General features: G+C 40.0%; 1 protein-coding gene across 14 annotated transcripts in view; it reads right to left on the minus strand.

Moving 5' to 3' along the window:
- The window catches only part of PTPRK (protein tyrosine phosphatase receptor type K), a 615,152-nt gene that overhangs the window by 410,880 nt on the left and 184,016 nt on the right, over positions 1 to 20,256 (minus strand). For all 14 annotated transcript variants that reach the window (XM_048844583.2, XM_048844582.2, XM_048844592.2 and 11 more), the window contains exon 3: positions 677 to 948. In XM_048844583.2, coding sequence (XP_048700540.2) covers positions 677 to 948 — 272 coding nt within the window. The remainder of the gene's footprint in view (positions 1 to 676; positions 949 to 20,256) is intronic.

The following is a 20,256-nucleotide window of genomic DNA, read 5'->3' on the forward strand; positions in this document are numbered from 1 at the left end:
TTCTGGAGAACTGGATTCTATTTCTGCCTTTGCCACAGAGTTGCTATGCAATGCCAATCAAATCACAAACCAAACACACAGGGGTGTTGTGAAAATAAATGCATTAGTGTTTGGGACACGCTTAGATGATGTAGTGATGAGAGCCACAGTAAAGCCCATGACACAAGTAACAATTCTGTCTTCAAAGCAGAGTTTGAATAGCGTATACTAAAAAAGGCATGGGACCACACTGAAAAATAAGGAGAAAACCAAATATTGAACAGCTACCCATTAAGCAAGCACCATCTATCCTGTGAATTGAACGAGGCAGGCTTCCAACGGGGGGAAAAAATTGTTTGTGATCATGTCATTAAAGACTGTATCTTAAAGCCTATGCACAAGGGGGAAGTGGGTTAAGAATGCACAGGAAACCTAACTTCTGAGTACTGGATTTCCAAGTTTAATAGAGTGCTTTTAATGTACGGTTTTGGACATCATACAAAACAGATTCCTTGTGAATTTAAATTTCATGGGAAAAACCTTACCCCAAAAGAAGTGTTGTACTGAATGGGAGAACAACACTTAAAACTGTATGGAAAAGCTCTTTAAATACATCAGGTCTCATGGATGCCACAACCCCACATGTTGGCAGCATTTAACACCATGGCAATAACAGGAGGATGTATTGCAGGCTTACCTGATATTCATTTGGCCAGAAGGTGCTGACAGCCAGCTCAGCTCGAAGCCAGTCCTTGCCAGTAGAGCCTGTCACATTCCAAATGGGATTAGCAAGAGGTCCCTTGTTCACCCTAACTAAGATGTTCAAGGTTCCAGGGTTCGCTCCACTCTTGCTATATAAAAGGTAACTGAAATCAATGCAGTGAGTGTCATTTTCCTTCATCGTAGGAAGTTGAAGTCGAGCCTTTTCTCCAGGATCATGGTCTGAGGAATCCACTATCATGCATGATCCTAGAAGAGACAAAGAGTTGAAGATAGATAAATGCAAGGATTCAAAACAGCTCACTCTAAAAAAGAGGGAAAGAAGATACATTGGCTGGCAGGCACTAATGTTCAAATATATTTAAAATACAATGCAAACCAAATATTGAGACTACAGGAGTAGCAACAGATTCAAAGGAATTTAGGCTGCTAGCCACCCAGGGGAATCCGCTGACTTAGCCACTTAGGCAGTCTGTACAAACATGGGAAAAGAGAGGCACTTGGGAATGCGATCCACTAAAGGCAGCACACTTGGCGGGGGTGCTATGTAAGCTAGGCCCACCCATCTAACAGCATCAGGTGCCTAAATCCGGGCTATAGGGTGGCATCTATCTGTGCCTGCAATCCACAGCTGGGAACACTTTCCTGGAGTCAGGCACCTTAGGCACCTAAGCTAGTTCTTGCAATAATGGCAGCAACACATTCTTAACTCCACACAAAACAACTAAGGTGGGTGGATGGTCACCCTTATAACCTTTAGCCCAGTAGTTAATGGTACTCATCTCGGATGTTGGAGACCCCACGTCAAATTCCTGCCTCTGCCTCATGAAGAGAAGGGATTTGAACCAGGCTTTCCCACCCCTCAGGTAAGTTCCCTAACCACTGGGCTACAGAGTCATTCTCACTATCTCTTGTCCAATGAGTAATTATTAACACAAAGAGGAATGGCTTCAACAAGAGATACTGAGAGAACCCCACATGAAAATATCCCATATTCCATCCTAAATCTGGGATTTGGGAGACAAAGGGATTTAAGCATTTAAGGCCCAGTTTTAACGGATATGGGCCATTCTGCCTTGCTGAATTTTCCCAGCAGTTTCAAATGGATACAGGAATCTTTTTTCTATTTCCTATCTTATACTTTTGGGTAGCACTCTTTTTGCCTGTTTAAGAACTGCTACATTTCATGCCAGAGATGGCTGTGTTTCAGTGGAGAGTTAAGTGAACCATACATTCAGTTTGTATAATGGTTTCTGAAGTACTTTGTGATCCTTTGGGATGAAAGGCTTTACAGATCTCAGTTATTTTAAGGTCCCATTCTGCTCTAAAGAAACTAAAAATGGCACTGTGGGGTTCTAAGTTTATATCATCTCTGGACTGCCAGGTCAAAATTTGCTCAATTTACAAGTATAAATATGTTTTTTGTAATTAATACCTCAGCATCTCAACCTGGGATCACATACATTACCAGAAAAAAGGTTTTGCAGTCCAAATTACACTCTCCATTACACCTGTGTGACACAATGGGGTTCCAAAGCCACAATGCAACCAGAACTTGGCCCTCAATTGCAACTCGAATTATTCTGATGATTCTCGAGAGAGAGACACCACCTCAGTCTCTCCTGGCCCTATTGGCTCAGAAAAGCTAACAATAACTGGTATTAAAAGTAGCAAAACATGTCAATAAAGGAAGCAGACAGGACTCTACATACAAACAGAGAAAGTGAGGCGGTGCATCTTTTCAGAGTACAATATACATGCCATCATCCCAAAAATATTTAAGTTGCTTTGTGAGGACAGAAAATGCTCTCTCCAGGGCTGATTTTTGTCAGGGTTGAAGGTTTAATGTTTGTACTAAAATGCATTTTGGACTCTTTACCCCTATGAATAAATATGAAATATTGTTAAACCACATAAAATGCCTTAATTTTCCTACACGTGTTCCTATAGAGCAATGACACTGAAAGATGACCTTATATTGAGCTAGATCGTGCAACCGTTACTCACATTTGTGAGCATTTATTCACACTAAGAGCCCCAAAGCCACATTCCTTGTGTGACTAAATTCTTGCAAACAGTAAGGGCTGCAAAATCAAGCCTATTGTTAGTAATTAGTGGAGCAACTGTGACAATTTTTAGTAAGCAAAAGCGCTCTTTGGAGCAGTCAGGTGTATGATGTAAGTAAAATAAATTACACTATACGCCAGGAGGCATTGTGTGGAGGTTTTTGAAAATGCACATGAGCTACAGGAACAATAAATTGTTGATAAGTTATTGATCAGTGGAAATGTCATGAATATAGGGGGAAGGGTAGTAATCTTTATGTATGCAGTAGCATAAAATCCTTCCTTGGCAGCTGTACTGGATTGCCCTACCTGTAAATGGTTGAGCAATTCAAATAACCTAGGTGGCACCTGACCAGATGGACCAATGAGAAAAGAAGATACTTTCAAATCCGGGAGGGGAAGGATTTGTTTTTGTTTTGTGTTGTTTCCTCTCCGGAAGGAGGGAGAAGCCAAGCCAGTACAATATTGCCTGAAAACATACCTGAAATAATCCATCTGAAACCACAGAAACTGTTAGGAGTGCAAGGAAATACGTTAAGTGATCTTTTGTTTTGGCTTGTGAATTTTCTTGTTGCAGCTTAACTACTTTGCCTTCTGGCAAAAAAAATAACTCCAGCTGCTCTCACCTGGAAAAAAAAAATAAAAAAAGTATCCCTCCCTGGTTTTCAAGCACCCAAAAGGAAAAATGTGTCCTTTTAAAATCCTGAGGTCTGTGCTTCTGGTTCAAAATGATCCTACCGCTACTACCATGTCAGGGTTTCCCCCACACACACTCTGAACTCTGGGGTATAGATGTGGGGACCCACACGAAAGACCCCCTTAACCTTATATTCTACCAAGTTAGGTTAAAAATTCCCCAAGGCACAAATTCCTTTCCTTGTCCTTGGACGGTATTACTGCCACCACCAAGCGATTTACACAAAAATTCAGGGAAGGGTCACTTGGAATCCCTATCCCCACAAAACATCCCAAGCCCCTTTACCCTCTTTCCTGGGGAGGCTTGAGCATAAACTACCAACCAGTTGCCTTGGCAATGTGAGCACAGACCAGACCCTTTGTCTTCAGGACACTGAAATCAATCAGGTCCTTAAAAGAAGAACTTTATTTATAAAGAAAAAAAAAAGAATCACACCTACAAAATCAGGATGGAAGGTAAAAAAAAAATTTCAACACAGAGGATTCCCCTCTGGGCTCAGCTTCACAGTTACAAAAACAGGAATAAAACTACCTCTGTAGCACAGGAAAATTCACAAGCCAAAACGAAAGATAACCTAATGCACTTCCTTGCACGCAATCACAGACATGAAGGTCGCTATCTTAAAACAAAAAAACTTCAAATCCAGACTCCAGCGAGAAACTGCTGAATTGGAATTCATTTGCAAATTGGATACTATTAATTTAGGCTTAAATAGAGACTGGGAGTGGCTAAGTCATTATGCAAGGTAGCCTGTTTCCTCTTGTTTTTTCCTACCCCCCCCCCCCCCAGATGTTCTGGTTTAACTTGGATTTAAACTTGGAGAGTGGTCAGTTTAGATGAGCTATTACCAGCAGGAGAGTGAGTTTGTGTGTGTATGGGGGTGGGGGGATGTGAGAAAACCTGGATCTATGCAGGAAATAGCCCGACTTGATTATGTAAAGAGTTGTCACTTTGGATGGGCTAGCACCAGCAGGAGAGTGAATTTGTGTGGGGGGGTGGAGGGTGAGAAAACCTGGATTTGTGCTGGAAATGGCCCACCTGTTGATCACTTTAGATAAGCTATTACCAGCAGGACAGTGGGGTGGGAGGAGGTATTGTTTCATATTCTCTGTGTGTATATAAAGTCTGCTGCAGTTTCCACGGTATACATCTGATGAAGTGAGCTGTAGCTCACGAAAGCTCATGCTCAGATAAATTGGTTAGTCTCTAAGGTGCCACAAGTACTCCTTTTCTTTTTGCGAATACAGACTAACACGGCTGTTCCTCTGAAACCTGTCAGTTTCTGTGGTTTCAGATGGATTATTTCCAGGTATATTTTCATGAGATATTGCACCTGCTTGGCTTCTCCCTCCGTCCAGAGAGGGAACAACACAGAACAAAAACAAATCCTTCCCCCCAAGATTTGAAATTATCATTTTTTCTCATTGGTCCTTCTGGTCAGGTGCCACCTTGGTTATTTGAACTGCTTAACCCTTTACGAGGTAAGACAATCCAGTAAAGCTGCCAAAGAGGGATTTTTTGCTACTGCATACATAAAGGTTGCTACCCTTCCCCCTATATCCATGACAGGAAATAAAAATGTTTGTGTGTAAATGGGATAGTAAAATCAGCATTTGACTCATTTGATAAAACTTTCCACTGACTTGCATAGCAATTCCGCACTGCACAATTATTCGCTAACAAAATAGAAAGCAAATGTTTTACAGACTCAAATAAATTAGTTTTTACAAAGCTATGTTACTCATGTTTTTTAATTATTATTTTGTTAATTGATCTAGGAATAAAAACCCTTTTTAAAAAAAGTTGTATACTTGATACAGCTTCAGTGCCCAGTTTATATTTGATTACCCATGTAGAACCCGCCATTATGATCTCTTTACAGGCAACTTGGCAAAATTTCATTGGCTAATTGCCAGCTCCTTCACTGTTACTGCTCATTTTTAAAAATGAAATGAAAGGTACTAGGATATTTAAGTTCATTATTATTATAACTCTCCAACAATTATGGTTTAAAATTGATAGACAATTGTGCATTGATGGTTCCTAGCATTGTTACTATAATGGACTCACTGGCATTCAGCTGTTATGCCTGTTGTCTCTAGAGTAAACTTCAAAAAACTATTTGGAACCTACCTTTTAGCTCAGAGATACTGTTGAAATCATTGGTGGTTTCTGGTTAGTGCAGTTTGACATAACTTATTGTCACAGCTTTGGTGATTACTACTACTCATTTGGCCTGTAATGTGTTCACTGCCATTTCTTTTGCTAATTTAGGATTAGAAGTAAGAAAGCAAAAAATACATTAAGATTCTGTTCTACAACACTAGCACAAAGACTCCTTCAGCCAACTATAGGGGTTGAACTTGCCTTTAACAAAATGCCTTCCGTAATTACATTTACTTTACAAATACTTTTAAATGATGGGCAAACCATCACCGTTTTTCCAGGAGAATGGAGGTTTTATTAAGCATTCTGATAGCTACCGCATAGGAGCAGATCAAACCCTTTCTGACTTTACTTACACACCCAGTGGAACAAACTGAGCTTAGGAGAGAACTGTAGTTTGCTGCCTATTCAGCAAAAAGGTAAAAACTGAAAAGCAAAAGTATCAAACCAAGTCATACATAACTCATCTTTGGTACAAGTAGTTATAGTACTTGTAATAAAAAATAAGGGCTGTCAAGCGATTAAAAAATTAACCGTGATTAATCATGTGATTAATTGCACTGTTAAACAATAATAGAATATCATTTATTTAAATATTTTTGGATGTTTTCTACATTTTCAAATATATTGATTTCAATTACAACACAGAATAAAAAGTGTACATTGCTCACTATATTTATTTTTGACTACAAGTATTTGCACTGTAAAAAACAAAAGAGGGTACTGTAGTGCAATCTCTTTATGATGAAAGTTGAACTTACAAATGTAGAATTATGTTTTAAAAAAAAAAGACTGCATTCAAAAATAAACCAATGTAAAATTTTAGAGCCTGCAAGTCCACTCAGTCCTACGTCTTGTTCAGCCAATCACTTAGACAAACAAGTTTGGTTACATTTGCAGGAGATAATGCTGCCCGTCGTTTATGTCAACTGAAAGTGAGAATAAGCGTTCTCATAGCACTGTTGTAGCCGGCATCGTAAGATATTTACATGACAGATGCTCTAAAGATTCATATGTCCCTTCATGCTTCAACCAACATTCCAGGGGACATGAATCCATGCTGATGACGGGTTCTGCTCAATTACGATCCAAAGCAGTGCGGACAGACATGTTCATTTTCATTATCTGAGTCAGTAGCCACCAGCAGAGAGTTGATTTTCTTTTTTGGTGGTTCTGGTTCTGTAGTTTCCGCATCAGTGTTGCTCTTTTAAGACTTCTGAAAGCATGCTCCACACCTCGTCCCTCTCAGATTTTGGAAGGCACTTCAGATTCTTAAACCTTGGGTCGAGTACTATAGCTAGCCTTATAAATCTCACACTGGTACCTTGCGTTTTGTCAAATCTGCAGTGAAAGTGTTCTTAAAATGAACAACATGTGCTGTGTCATCATCCAAGACTGCTATAACATGAAAAATATCGCAGAATGTGAGTAAAACAGAACCAGGGACATACAATTCTCTCTCCGAAGGAGTTCAGTCACAAATTTAATTAACACTATTTTTTTAACGAGCATCATCAGCATGGAAGCACGTCCTCTGGAATGTTGGCCGAAGCATGAAGGGGCATACGAATGTTCAGCATATCTGGCACATAAATACCTTGCAATGCTGGCTATAGAAGTGCCACGCCAATGCTTGTTCTCACTTTCTGGTGACATTGTAAAGAAGAAGAGGGCAGCAGTATCTCCATAAATGTAAACAAACTTGTTTGTCTTAGTGATTGGCTGAACAAGAAGTAGGACTGAGTGGACCTGTAGGCTCTGAAGTTTTACATTGTTTGGTCTTTGAGTGCTGTTATCTAACAAAAAAAAAAATCTACATTTGTAAGTTGCACTTTCATGACAAAGAGATTGCACTACAGTACTTGTATGAGGTAAAATGAAAAATACTATTTCTTTTGTTTACAAATATTTGCACTGTAAAAATGATGATCAAAAATAATATACATTTTGATTTCAATTACACAAAATGCAATATATTTGAAAATGTAGAAAAACATCCAAAATATTTAATACATTTCAATTGGTGTTCTATTGTTTAACAGTGTGATTAATCATAATTAATTTTTTTAATCATGATTTATTTTTTTTACTTAATCGCATGAGTTAACTGCGATTAATCAAGAGCCCTATGAAAAACCCAAAATATATTAACTGTTTGTCCTCTTCAGTATTAAGAAGCCCTCCGTTAGTCTTTGGAAATTCCAAAGTCATACAATCTTTCTGCATATAGATATTGTATAGTACTCTTCTTAGCTTCATTTTTCAGCATTCAACAGTACTTAAAACCAAATTTGCATTTATCTACATATGTTTGTCCTCCAGCACAACATGAAATGCTCCAGACAGCACTTGTAACCATTTGTCACAAAGCCAAAACATCTGTTCAACATTTTGCAAACTACTTATTTCCCCCCTTTTTTAACAGACTTTATCCCATGAGAATGCAGAACCTTCCAACCGCCACTTCCTAAATTGCTCCAAGGAAACTGAAATTCAAGTCAGGAATCAATGCCAATGTAAACGCCTCATCAAATTTATATCTTTGAAAAATGTTGCTGACGATATCGGTTTTAAATATTCTTATATTGCAAAGGTGACAAATTATATTGCGTTTACATTGGCATTGATTCCTGGTTTGAATATAAAAAAAACCAAAAAACACACTGCCTTAAGAAGACAAGGTTAAACTTAAACAGTAGATATTACCCTAAGTTAATTTTTAAGGCAATGGGTTGCAACGTTTAAAAAACAATATGCAACATAGATCCACATTCCAATAATTTATTCTGTATGGAGACTACTATTTTTGTACAATGCCAACAGATATTAGCTGTCCTACACAAAAGGTTTATAATTACAAGTCTATTAAAATGCATCTAATGTGGTTGTAAAGAAATCATTAATTCACCAACTTGGAACATGATTGGCTGGCGCAGGATCACGCTATTGGCAGATGCAGATGAACTGTAGGACCCCAATCCTGCAAGCACTCATGTATGTGCTTAACTTTACTAGGGTTGCCAAATGCCCAGTTTTCAACTGGAAAGTCCAGTCAAAAAGAGGACCTGGCAATGTCCAGACAGAAGTACTGACCGGACACCAAAAGAGTGGCTACCCCAGGGTCAGGAAAGGCGCTGGGTAATTAACCTGCACCAGCCCCTGCTCAGCCAGGGTTGCCTTCTACCTGCAGGCAGACTCCTTGTCATGCTGCATCAGCTCCCGTATCAGCCCTGAAGCAGAGGGAAACCAGCTTGGGGGAAGAGATGGAATGGAAAAGAGGAGTGAGTGAGGGGGGGGGGGAAGGCCTGGGGAGGGTTTTGGGGGGGAGAAGAGGCAGAGCAGGGGCAGGGCCTCAGGGATCCAGTTACCAGCAATTAGAAAGGTGGCAACCCTAAACTTAACCCACATGGGCAGCCCTCAGTGAAGACAACAAAACACACACAAGAAGTCAATAAGACTACCCAAGCGTGTAAAATGCACATATACATGCTTGCAGAATCAGGGCACTTTACACCTATGCAGAAATATACATTTCACAAGCTTCAGCAGTTATGAAGTGCAACTAATTGTAATTGTGTTAGAAAAGAAGATAACTGTAGCAGTTTTTAAAAAAAATATTTTAAACTAACTATTAACACATCATTTCATTCTTTTATCATATATCTAAGAAGTGGACTTTGCTGAGTAGGTAATAAACAATTCACTCCCCACTCACCTCCTCCCAGGATGGGTAAAAACCTATGATTTTTTTTTAGATCAGATTTTTTTTAAATTGAAATTGGATTTTTTTGATAAAATGCTTTTTGAGAAAAAAACCTATCTAAACATCATTTTAATTAGGATACATTATAGCTCAAAGGTATCTCATCATGGAATAGGGATTATAAACTCTAATTCTATAGTATGAGAAATGTTGAAGAAATGTTAAAGTAATGTTTAAGAAAAGTTTTGTAAATGAGTTTCAATTGTTCATGGATTAGAGGTTCCAAAGGCTTCTGTATAGATTAGTTAGGTTAATCTTTCTATCTACCCAGTGGGACTCAGTGCTCAGTTTAGAAGACACCATCAGAAATGCTTAGTTTTGCAGTTCTCAAACTGGATTTGTGTCTCCAGAGGTAACATGCTTGTTAACAGCAAAAATGTTTGAAAATAAATAAATAATATATAGTGGTGAGAAATAACAGACCTCAACTCTATTGTTCCGCTGCAAATTTGTGTACACAGAATCAATCCCTTACCTCTCTCTAAAAGTGCAAAGTTTCAAAAAGTTCAATGAATAGAAGATTGTTGGGTGTGGAATAGATCTGGACAAGGAGAAGAAGTCTAGAGATAAATGTGAGAAGCAAGGGACATATGGGGGTTATATATTTATATATATTACATATTTGGGGGGGAGGGATAGCTCAGTGGTTTGAGCATTGGCCTGCTAAACCCAGGGTTGTGAGTTCAATCCTTGAAGGGGCCATTTGGGATCTGGGGCAAAAATTGGGGGGGACTGGTCCTGCTTTGAGCAGGGGGTTGGACTAGATGACCTCCTGAGGTCCCTTCCAACCCTGGTATTCTATGATTCTATGATATGCTTGTTTTGTTAAAATATTGTATGTTTGCTGCTGAAGAAAAAAATCCAGAATACTAAACATTGTTGTTTTAGTTAAATAAAACAATTTAAATGTCTGTCTGGTGATGTTCTCCTCCTAATACAACACGGCAAGAAAATCCTCCAAATATTAATGATTAACCTCTTGAATTGGAGATAGTTCACCTCCCAATGACTTCATAAATATCTGCTTCAATTACCTTTGGAAAATGAAATAACTAAACAATCATTCATTTTCTGATATATCTGTAAAACTAATCTGAAATACATCACTGTTTAAAAATGTATAGTGTGTACCTTCTAAAAATGAAACCTACATGAAGAATACATATTAAGATTATAACAACCAGCAAAAATGCACAATTTGATTTAAATCAAATCCACCCTGCCTCCCATATACTGTTTACACACAAATTATGAGATTTCTGAAGTTATGTACATTCAACTGCACTTGCAGATTAGTGCACCTGAATAAGTCAGGCATTTGCATGTCCCCAGGTCCAATAAGATACCTAGCTGGCCCTGTGCAGGGGCAAATAATCTATTTGTAATTGCATACGGTGTTCCTATGCACAGTTGTACACACCTTACTTTGAAAGTTAAACTAAGAGTATCTTAGCACTACCAAGTCAATAGATTTTAGGTCATTACTGCTTTTAATAAAAAAAAATGGCACATTTAACAGGACCAGTTAACATTGCTGACCAATAAACTGGGCGATGAATAATGGCCACAATTACTGGCAGTCGTGTGAAACTAGTAAAGCAAGGGAGGAGAGGATATACCTCAGATTATCACTTTAAATAACAGACAGATTATACCAATATTAACTACTGATTAGAGCATATTTTACAAGAGGAGACAAAACAGCTTGGCTGGTTTAGCCTAACAAAACGAAGGCTAAGAAAGGATGTGATTGCTCTCTATAAATGCATCTGAGGAGAGTGAACACCAGGAAGGGAGAAGAGCTATGCAAAGTAAAGGACAATATTGGCACAAGACAAAATGGGTATAAAATGATATAATAAATTTAGTCTGGAAATTAGACTAAGATTCTGGAACAGCTTCCCAGTAGAAGTAATGGGTGTAAACAATTTAACTTGTCTTAAAATTGAACTTGATAAATTTATGAACAGGATTATATAACGGCGTTGCCTGCAATAGCAGGGGACTGGACACACTGACCTAGTCCTTCCAATCCTATCTCCTATGTTAAACAAAGGAGTAATGAGAGGACAGAAAATCAAGAAGCAGTACAAAAACCATTATTGCACCTGACAGAAATATGAAGTATGGTCAAGATCATATGACTACCAATCCATAAGAGTAATAAAATTAGCAGTGCCAATTTTCAAACTTGAGAATTTAGAGCTATAGTTATACATACAGTAGTTAGCAGAACTATATATGAGACAGTTGAATGGTTTCATTCATAAAACGTTTGTCTGCACTGTCAAAAAAAGTGTGCATTTAACCAACCCACATTAGCTATCTTGCTGTAAAAGACACCCCACTTGGCAGCAAAGACAGCCTCTGTTAACATTAAAGAGTGTGTTCCTTTTTGTTTCCTGAATTTCATAGTCGCTAATTCCATCTTTGCATGATATTATCAGAAATGAGAGGTGAATATTATCTATTAAGTCATCTGTTCATACCCGGGCCTGTGAGGGACTGTTTCCACTATCTTTTTCTTGTTTGGTCAGGCCATTTTTATAAGCCCCAACTGATGAGACTGTCACCACTTGTCCTGTAGGACTACTGCAAAGCCAATCACACCCCACTGTCATGAAAATGTTAGCAGTATTCAGTCTGACTTTTATTGCACTTCACTGCTTTGGTATCTCTCTACACATCCCTCTGCATCCTTGGCGTTTACAGCCTCTTAAATACTTGTAGGCAGTTATATTCCTCCCCCATCATATTTAAAGCACTAATTTGCCTAGTTATACATACTTAATTTTTATTTCCCCTCAAATCAATCCCACACCAGCATCATTTTTGCTGCTCTTCTCTGTATTCCCTCCAATTTGTAAGTCAATTAAAGGTCCATAATATAACCACCCTCAATGTAGAACAATGACAAAAAGGTCAATGCAATTCTCTGGTGCATACAAAGAGGCATCAAGTTATGCAGTAATGAAACAAAATTCCCTCACTGCAGCTTTGTAGTGCCCACCTTTAAAAAAGGGAAGGAGGAGAACCCGCGGAACTACAGACCGGTCAGCCCCACTTCAGTCCCTAGAAAAGTCATGGAGCAGGTCCTCAAGGAAACCATTTTAAAGCACTTGGAGGAGAGGAAGGTGATCAGGAACAGTCAACATGGATTCACCAAGGGCAAGTCATGCCTGACCAACCTGATTGCCTTCTATGATGAGATAACTGGCTCTGTGGATATGGGGAAAGCAGTGGACATGATTATCAAAGCTGGCTAGATTGTCAGGCTCAGTGGGTAGTGATCAACTACTCGAGATCTAGTTGGCAGCCGGTATCAAGCGGCGTGCCCCAGGGGTCAGTCATGGGGCCAGTTTTGTTCAACATCTTTATTAATGATCTGGATGATGGGATAGATTGCACCCTCAGCAAGTTCGCAGATGACACTAAGCTGGGAGGAGTGGTAGATACTCTGGAGGGTAGGGATAGGGTCCAGAGTGACCTAGACAAATTGGAGGATTGGGCCAAAAGAAATCTGATAAGGTTCAGCAAGGACAACTGCAGAGTCCTGCACTTAGGATGGAAGAATCCCATGCACTTCTCCAAGCCGGGGACCGACTGGCTAAGCGGCAGTTCTGCAGAAAAGGACCAGGGGATTACAGTGGATGAGAAGCTGGATATGAGTCAGCAGTGTGCCCTTGTTGCCAAGAAGGCTAACGGCATACTGAGCTGCATTAGTAGGAGCATTGCCAGCTGATTGAGGGAAGTGATTATTTCCCTCTATTTGGCACTGGTGAGGTCACACCTGGAGTATTGTCTCCAGTTTTGGGCCCCCCACTACAGAAAGGATGTGGGCAAATTGGAGAGAATCCAGTGGAGGGCAACGAAAATTATCAGAGGGCTGTGGCACATGACTTATGAGGAGAGGCTGAGGGAACTGGGCTTGTTTAGTCTGCAGAAGAGAAGAATGAGGAGGGATTTGATAGCAGCCTTCAACTACCTGAAGGGGGATTCCAAAGAGGATAGAGATCGGCTGTTCTCAGTGGTGGCAGACGACAGAACAAGGAGTAATGGTCTCAAGTTGCAGTGGGAGAGGTCTAGGTTGGATATTAGGAAACACTATTTCACTAGGAGGGTGGTGAAGCACTGGAATGGGTTACCTAGGGAGGTGGTGGAATCTCCGTCCTCAGAGGTTTTTGACAAAGCCCTGGCTGGGATGATTTAGTTGGTGTTGGTCCTGGTCCTGCTTTGAGCAGGGAGTTGGACTAGATCAGTGGCTCCCAAACTGGGGTTCATGAAATTTTACAGGGGGTTCTCAGGAAAACATTCTCTAATGGCAGACAGAGCTGTCCATAGGGACCCTGGGCAGCATGGGGCCAGCAGGCCGGAGCCCCAGGGACTTCCAAGAGCTAAGCAGATCAAAGCAAGCATATCTATCACACTGAGGAGATTTAAACTTCAAGACTCCTTATACAAAATAGAAAGGGAGGTGGATATCTTTTGCTGTTTTTAAAATTAAATAGGTTGCTAGTGTTGTTTTTAAGTTATTATGAAGAACAAGTTTAAGCTTTGTTATAACATGCATTGTTTGCCTGGACTGCTCAAGACCTGAATGATTGTGTAGGAGGAACTCTTTGAGTTGGCTTCTTAAATACCTTCATGCTGTTTCACATCTGATACTCCTTGATGAAACACAGGAGCCAGAGGCGCCAGTACGGGGGGGTGATGAGGGTCACGTACCACCCCCACATCGGCGTGGCCCACCCCCCACTTTTCCGGCGGTGCTCCCCAGACCCCGGGGTGCATGCAGGCTTTGTCCCCAAACCCCTTTTTTTCTACTGGCGCCTCTGATAGGAGCCTTGTCTTATAACAGGCTTAATCAAAGCTGATACAAGCTACAAAAGTGAGATCTTGAAAGTGTTGCCGTTTTCATAATGTAATAAAAATACTGTAATGATAAATAATAATAAATAGTGTGTAATAAGCATGTCATAAAAATACATTTTATATTTCCAAGATCACTGCTTTTATAATTTACGCTGAATCCAGAAATATTCATTTTTATGAGGGGGTTCACGAGACTTGACATTTTAGTGAAAGGGGTTCGCGGGTTGTTAAAGTTTGGGAACCACTGGACTTAGATGACCTCCTGAGGTCTCTTCCAACCCCAATCCTCTATGATTCTATTGGAAACACAAGGTGTCAAGGTTCCTTCCCCACTCTGAACTCTAGGGTACAGCTGTGGGGACCTGCATGAAAGACCCCCTAAGCTTATTCTTACCAGCTTAGGTCAAAACTTCCCTAAGGTACAGATTTCTTTCTTGCCTTGGGAACCAGCTAAGGTTAAAAACCTGATACGCTGCCACCACCAAGCCATTTAAACAAAGAACAGGGAAAGAGAACACTTGGAGACATCTTCCCCCAAAATATCCCCCCAAGTCCTACACCCCCTTTCCTGGGGAGGGCTTGATAATATCTTCACCAGTTGGTACAGGTGAACACAGACCCAAACCCTTGGATCTTAAGAACAATGAAAAATCAATCAGGTTCTAAAAAGAAGAATTTTATTTAAAGAAAAGGTAAAAGAATCACCTCTGTAAAATCAGGATGGTAAATACTTTACAGGGTAATCAGATGCAAAACCTTAAGTTACAAAAAGACACAAAAACAGGAATACACGTTCCCTCCAGCACAGCAAATTTCACATGCCAAAAAAGCAAAGAAAATCTAACGCATTTTCTAGCTAGATTACTTACTAACTTTACAGGAGTTGGAAGACTTGCATCCTTGATCTGTTCCCGGCAAAGGTATCACACAGACAGACCAAACCCTTTGTCCCCCGCTCCAGATTTGAAAGAATCTTGTCCCCTCATTGGCCATTTTGGGTCAGGTGCCAGCGAGGTTACCTTAGCTTCTTAACCCTTTACAAGTGAAAGGATTTTGCCTCTGGCCAGGAGGGATTTTATATCACTGTATACAGAAAGGTGGTTACTCTCCCCTTTATATTTATGACACAAGGTTTGCCCAAATCAATGCTAAGGAGCATCCTCACTCATTAGTCTAAAGACAGCATTTAGAAATAGGTTAGCGGGTTCATTTTCAAAATACTTTGCACAATTATATCACCACGCCTGTATCTCAATATGCCTGGAAATTTAGCTATTTCTCCTGAAAACATTAAAAATAGTCAATGTTAACAAGATTAATATTGCAAGAAACCATACAAAAGGCCTCTGAAATTTGTTTGAACAAGAAAGATTTTTGCCTCCTGTTCTCATCTGTTGTGCTATTCCTTCTTCACAGCATTGAGGAATTGCTGTTGCCTTGTTTTAATTTCTTTACAAGCTGCGGGAAATCAAAGAGAATAGCATAATCACCAATTTAAACATAGCTGTGCTATTCCCTTCCAATTTCTCAGAGTTGAGATGCAAATTAAGACAAGACTAATTTGCTACAGAAAGTCCGAATTTGCTGCAGAGAGAAGATACAGGACATAGAATGGGGTAGCAGAGAGAGGAGGAATGCAGGAAGGAACTGGGAGATACTTTTTTTTTCTTTTACATTCACAATAGATAAAAATTGGGAGTTTTAGAAATAGACTTAAAATAATTTATCAGAAAGTTAAGCTACAATGGATGTGGAATGGAATACTCCACTTATCTCAACAGAGAAACCTGAACTAGTGGTCAGCTGAGCCATCATGCCACAACTCGCTTCAAAGCAAAGTCAAAGTACCGTACACTGGCACAACAAAGAAAGGAGAGGTACTAGTGAGTGCTTTGAGTTCTCCAAATATATTGTCTTTGCAGATCAATACTGAAGCTGGCAAGACAAAGGCAGTTTGCTAGCTGGTGAGTATCTCTGGGGCACTTCTCCCGTCTTGCTACTGATTAATTTTGAGGGGCAAAAAGGAGCACTTTTCTGTGCTGGGAACTTGTCATCGAGTTTATAAGAATATAAGAACATAAGAATGGCCATACTGGGTCAGACCACAAGTCCATCCAGCCCAGTATCCTGTCTACTGACAGTGGCCAATGCCAGGTGCCCCACAGGGAATGAACCTAACAGATAATGATCTAGTGATCTCTCTCCTGCCATCCATCTCCACCCTCTGACAAACAAAGGCTAGGCACACCATTCCTTACCCATCCTGGCTACCAGCCATTAATGGACTTAACCTCCATGAATTTTCCAGTTCTCTTTTAAACCCTGTTATAGTCCTAGCCTTCACAACCTCCTCAGGCAAGAAGTTCCACAGATTGACTGCGCTGAGTGAAGAACTTCCTTTTGTTTTAAACCTCCTACCCAATAATTTCATTTGGTGGGAAATAACTGGCTAGGCAATAGTACTGCTGAAAATGATTTGGGGGTTATAGTGAATCACAAATTCAATATGACTCAACAATAAGATGCAGTTGTGAAAAAGGCTAAAATAATTCTGGGGTGTATTACCAGCAGTGTTATACATATGTGAGGCACGGGAAGTAAATGTCCTCCTTTACTCAGCACTGGTGAGGCCTCAGCTGGAGCACTGTTTCCAATTCTAGGTGACACACTTTAGGAAAAAGTGGACAAATTAGAGAGAGTCCAGAGGAGAGCAACAAAAATGATAGAAGGTTTAGAAAACCTGATCTACGAGGAAAGGTCAAAAAACTGGCATGTTTAGTCTTCAGAAAGAAGTCTGAGGGGGGACCTGATAAGAATCTTCCAATATGTTCAGGGCTGTTATAAACAGGATGGTGATCAACTGTTCTCCATGTCCACTGACAGTAGAACAAATATTAAAGGGCGTAATCTGCAACAAGGGAAATTTAGGTTAGATATTAAGAAAAACTTTCTAACTTCAAGGATAGTTAAGCACTGGAATAGGCTTTCCAAGGGAGTCTGTGGAATCTGCATCATTGGAGGGTTTTAAGAACAAGATGGCCAAATCCCTGGATGATCTTGGTTTACTTGGTCCTGCCTCAGTGCAGGGGGCTAGACTAATGACCTCTCAAGGTCCCTTCCAGCCCTTCATTTCTATGATTCCATGAGGAGTGTCACATACCTTGCCCAGTTCATAATCATGCTAAGAGAATTTTACTAACAGTAAAAAAAAAAAAAAAAAAAAAAAAAATTAGAAGTCACACACATCTCCTTTCCTAGAGCCATCTAAAGGTAGAGCCTCTCCTGCTAACTATTTCTGAGTCCACTGGCTGCAGCAGCTACAGAATTTCTTTTCCCCTTATTCCACCAGGGAACATGATAGAGGTTTATAAAATCTTGAGTAGCGTGGAAAAAGTGAAAAAGGAAGTGAACATAAGAACGGCCATACTGGGTCCGACCAAAGGTCCATCTAGCCCAGTATCCTGTCTTCCGACAGTGGCCAAATCCAGGTGCCCCAGAAGGAATGAACAGAACAGGACAGGTTAACATCAAGTGATCCATCCCCTGTCGCCCATTCCCAGCTTCTGGCAAACAGAAGCTAGGGACACCATCACTGCCCATCCTGGCTTATTTACGTTATTTATTCCTTCACATAACATAAGAACTAGGGGTCACCCAATAAAATTAATAGGCAGCAGGTTTTAAACCAAACACAATGAAGCACTTCTTCATACAATGCACAGTCAACCTGTGGAACTCATTGCCAGGCGATGTTGTGAAGGCCATAACTATAACAGGGTTCAAAAAAGAACTAGATAAATTCACGGAGGATAGGTCCCATCAATGGCTATTAGCCAGGATGGGCAGGGATGCAACATCATGCTCTGAAGTGTCCCTAGCCTCTGTTTGCCAGAATCTAGGAGTGGACAACAGGGGATGGATCACTCTATGATTGCCTGTTCTGTTCATTCCCTCTGAAGCACCTGGTGTCGACCACTGTCATAAGACAGGATACTAGGCTAGATGGACCACTGGTCTAACCCAGTATTGCCATTATGTTCTTGTGTTATGTTCTTAACTAAAACTTTAAAAATTTAAAGCTGTATAGCCCAGTTTTCCTGCATGTCTGTTTTGAGTTTCTTGACCTTGATTTTAGGGGATGGGATAAGGTGTGTTATTTTAGCTTCTTTAGGCTGTTTATTGGTTTGGGCCTTTCACCCTAACTTTTTGCTATGGTTGCAAATATCTAGCTTGCAACAAACTGAAAAACCTGTGACAATAAAAAATCAGTGAATGAAGTGTCTATGCAAAAGACACTGGTTTTAAAGCATACTCCTTTGTGTTGCCTTTTCCAGCTAGGGTAACCAGACAGCAAATGTGAAAAATCACGACAGGGGGTGGGGGGGTAATAAGAGCCTATGTAAGAAAAAGACCCAAAAATCAGGACTGTCCCTATACAATCAGGACATCTGGTCACCCTATTTCCAGCAGACCATAGAGAAAAGGGCCAGAAAACTCAAGCGTCTCCTTTACAGAAAAGGCTGTATCCACCACTAATATCAAATCCCTCTGTACAGGTTCCCCCCCACAGGATCTTTGTTTTTTGAATGTAAAGAGAAAAGAAAAAACTGACACTACTTTGAGGCAGGCAGACCCACTGTAAAGAAGATGACAGCTCTGTACATTGTAGCTTTGAGCATCCATTATTTGTCATGGCACTGTTCCCAATACTCAAAAGCTAACATCACTATAGTGCAAAGAAATACGGAATTTGGCATTGAAAACATTGCATCAGTTTCTGCAAGTGCATCTCACTAACAGTAGGAAAGAGAGTGACAGATATTTAGGTCAATGATTCTCAAACTACTACTTTATCCAGCCAATGTTTCAAGGTTTAAGCATTTTCCCATCACCTTTTTCAAGAGAAGACTGCTTTAAATAATAGTAGCAACCTGAGTTACTTCCAGCGAAACACAAACACGCTTGAGTGGCAGTTGTGTACACTCTTTTGAAAACAAAACGATGCAGACCCAACCATTTTGTAAGACTTAGAAGTATATTAAATCCAATTCCTCCTGAACTTTAGCACATACAAATTTAAATATATTACTGCTTCTTTTTGCCCATTTTCTTATACCAAAACAAATTGTTACTTTTTTCAGTTGAAGATGATGTTTCCTGGAAAAATAAGACTTTTTCCAACAAGTGTAAAAATCAAAATATAAACTAATATGTGATTGAAATTGCATTTATAACACATTTCCTATTTCATGGTTTCCCAAAGCCTGATCCTACTGTTTCTTCCTTGAGTACAGGAAAGTTTCTTGGGTCTCCTCTGTATTTTTACCAAGGCAGGGAGAATCTCTAAAAGGACTGCATTGAATAAGTAATACATTTTGGAAACTTCCTAAACATAGGACTGAGTCATCTATCATTATAAATATCTTGGCCGAGTTTCCCCTTTGCAATTAACTAATGGACAAAAAAAGTCTACTTATTATATAATTCCATGGCTAATGTGACCATACATCTGATTTTTCAATCTAGATCTGTTCTAGGAGCCTTTTTCGGGATAACTGACATTCTTTATTTAATTAATGAAAACATTTCTGTCAATGTCTGTTCAAGATGTATTGCTAGACAGGTAGAATTTGTTCTGTGTTTACAAGGAACAATCATGCCGTACATCAGAGCAGACGTAGTCCAGACAGGGAGCCCAGCCCTTACTGAGAAACAGCAGCATACAGCACCCAAACGACAACTCCCAATAAGGCATCGAGACAGTTCAGATAGGCGCAGATTAATGAATTGACCTGAAATGAAAGGCTTCAGTTGAGTTCACCAAACCAACATTTTGATCCAGGTCAACCCAACACTAAACAAAACATTTCGGGGTTTTTTCTGATGGAAAAAAAACAAACAAAAAAACCTAGAAGTGAGTCATTCTCGGCTGGCTTGGGGCTCAGGAGGAGGACCAGAGCCCTGGCTCTGGGCTCCCCTCCCTGCAAAATGAA

Source organism: Caretta caretta, chromosome 3, assembly GCF_965140235.1.
Source record: "Caretta caretta isolate rCarCar2 chromosome 3, rCarCar1.hap1, whole genome shotgun sequence".
Lineage (NCBI taxonomy): Eukaryota > Metazoa > Chordata > Testudines > Cheloniidae > Caretta > Caretta caretta.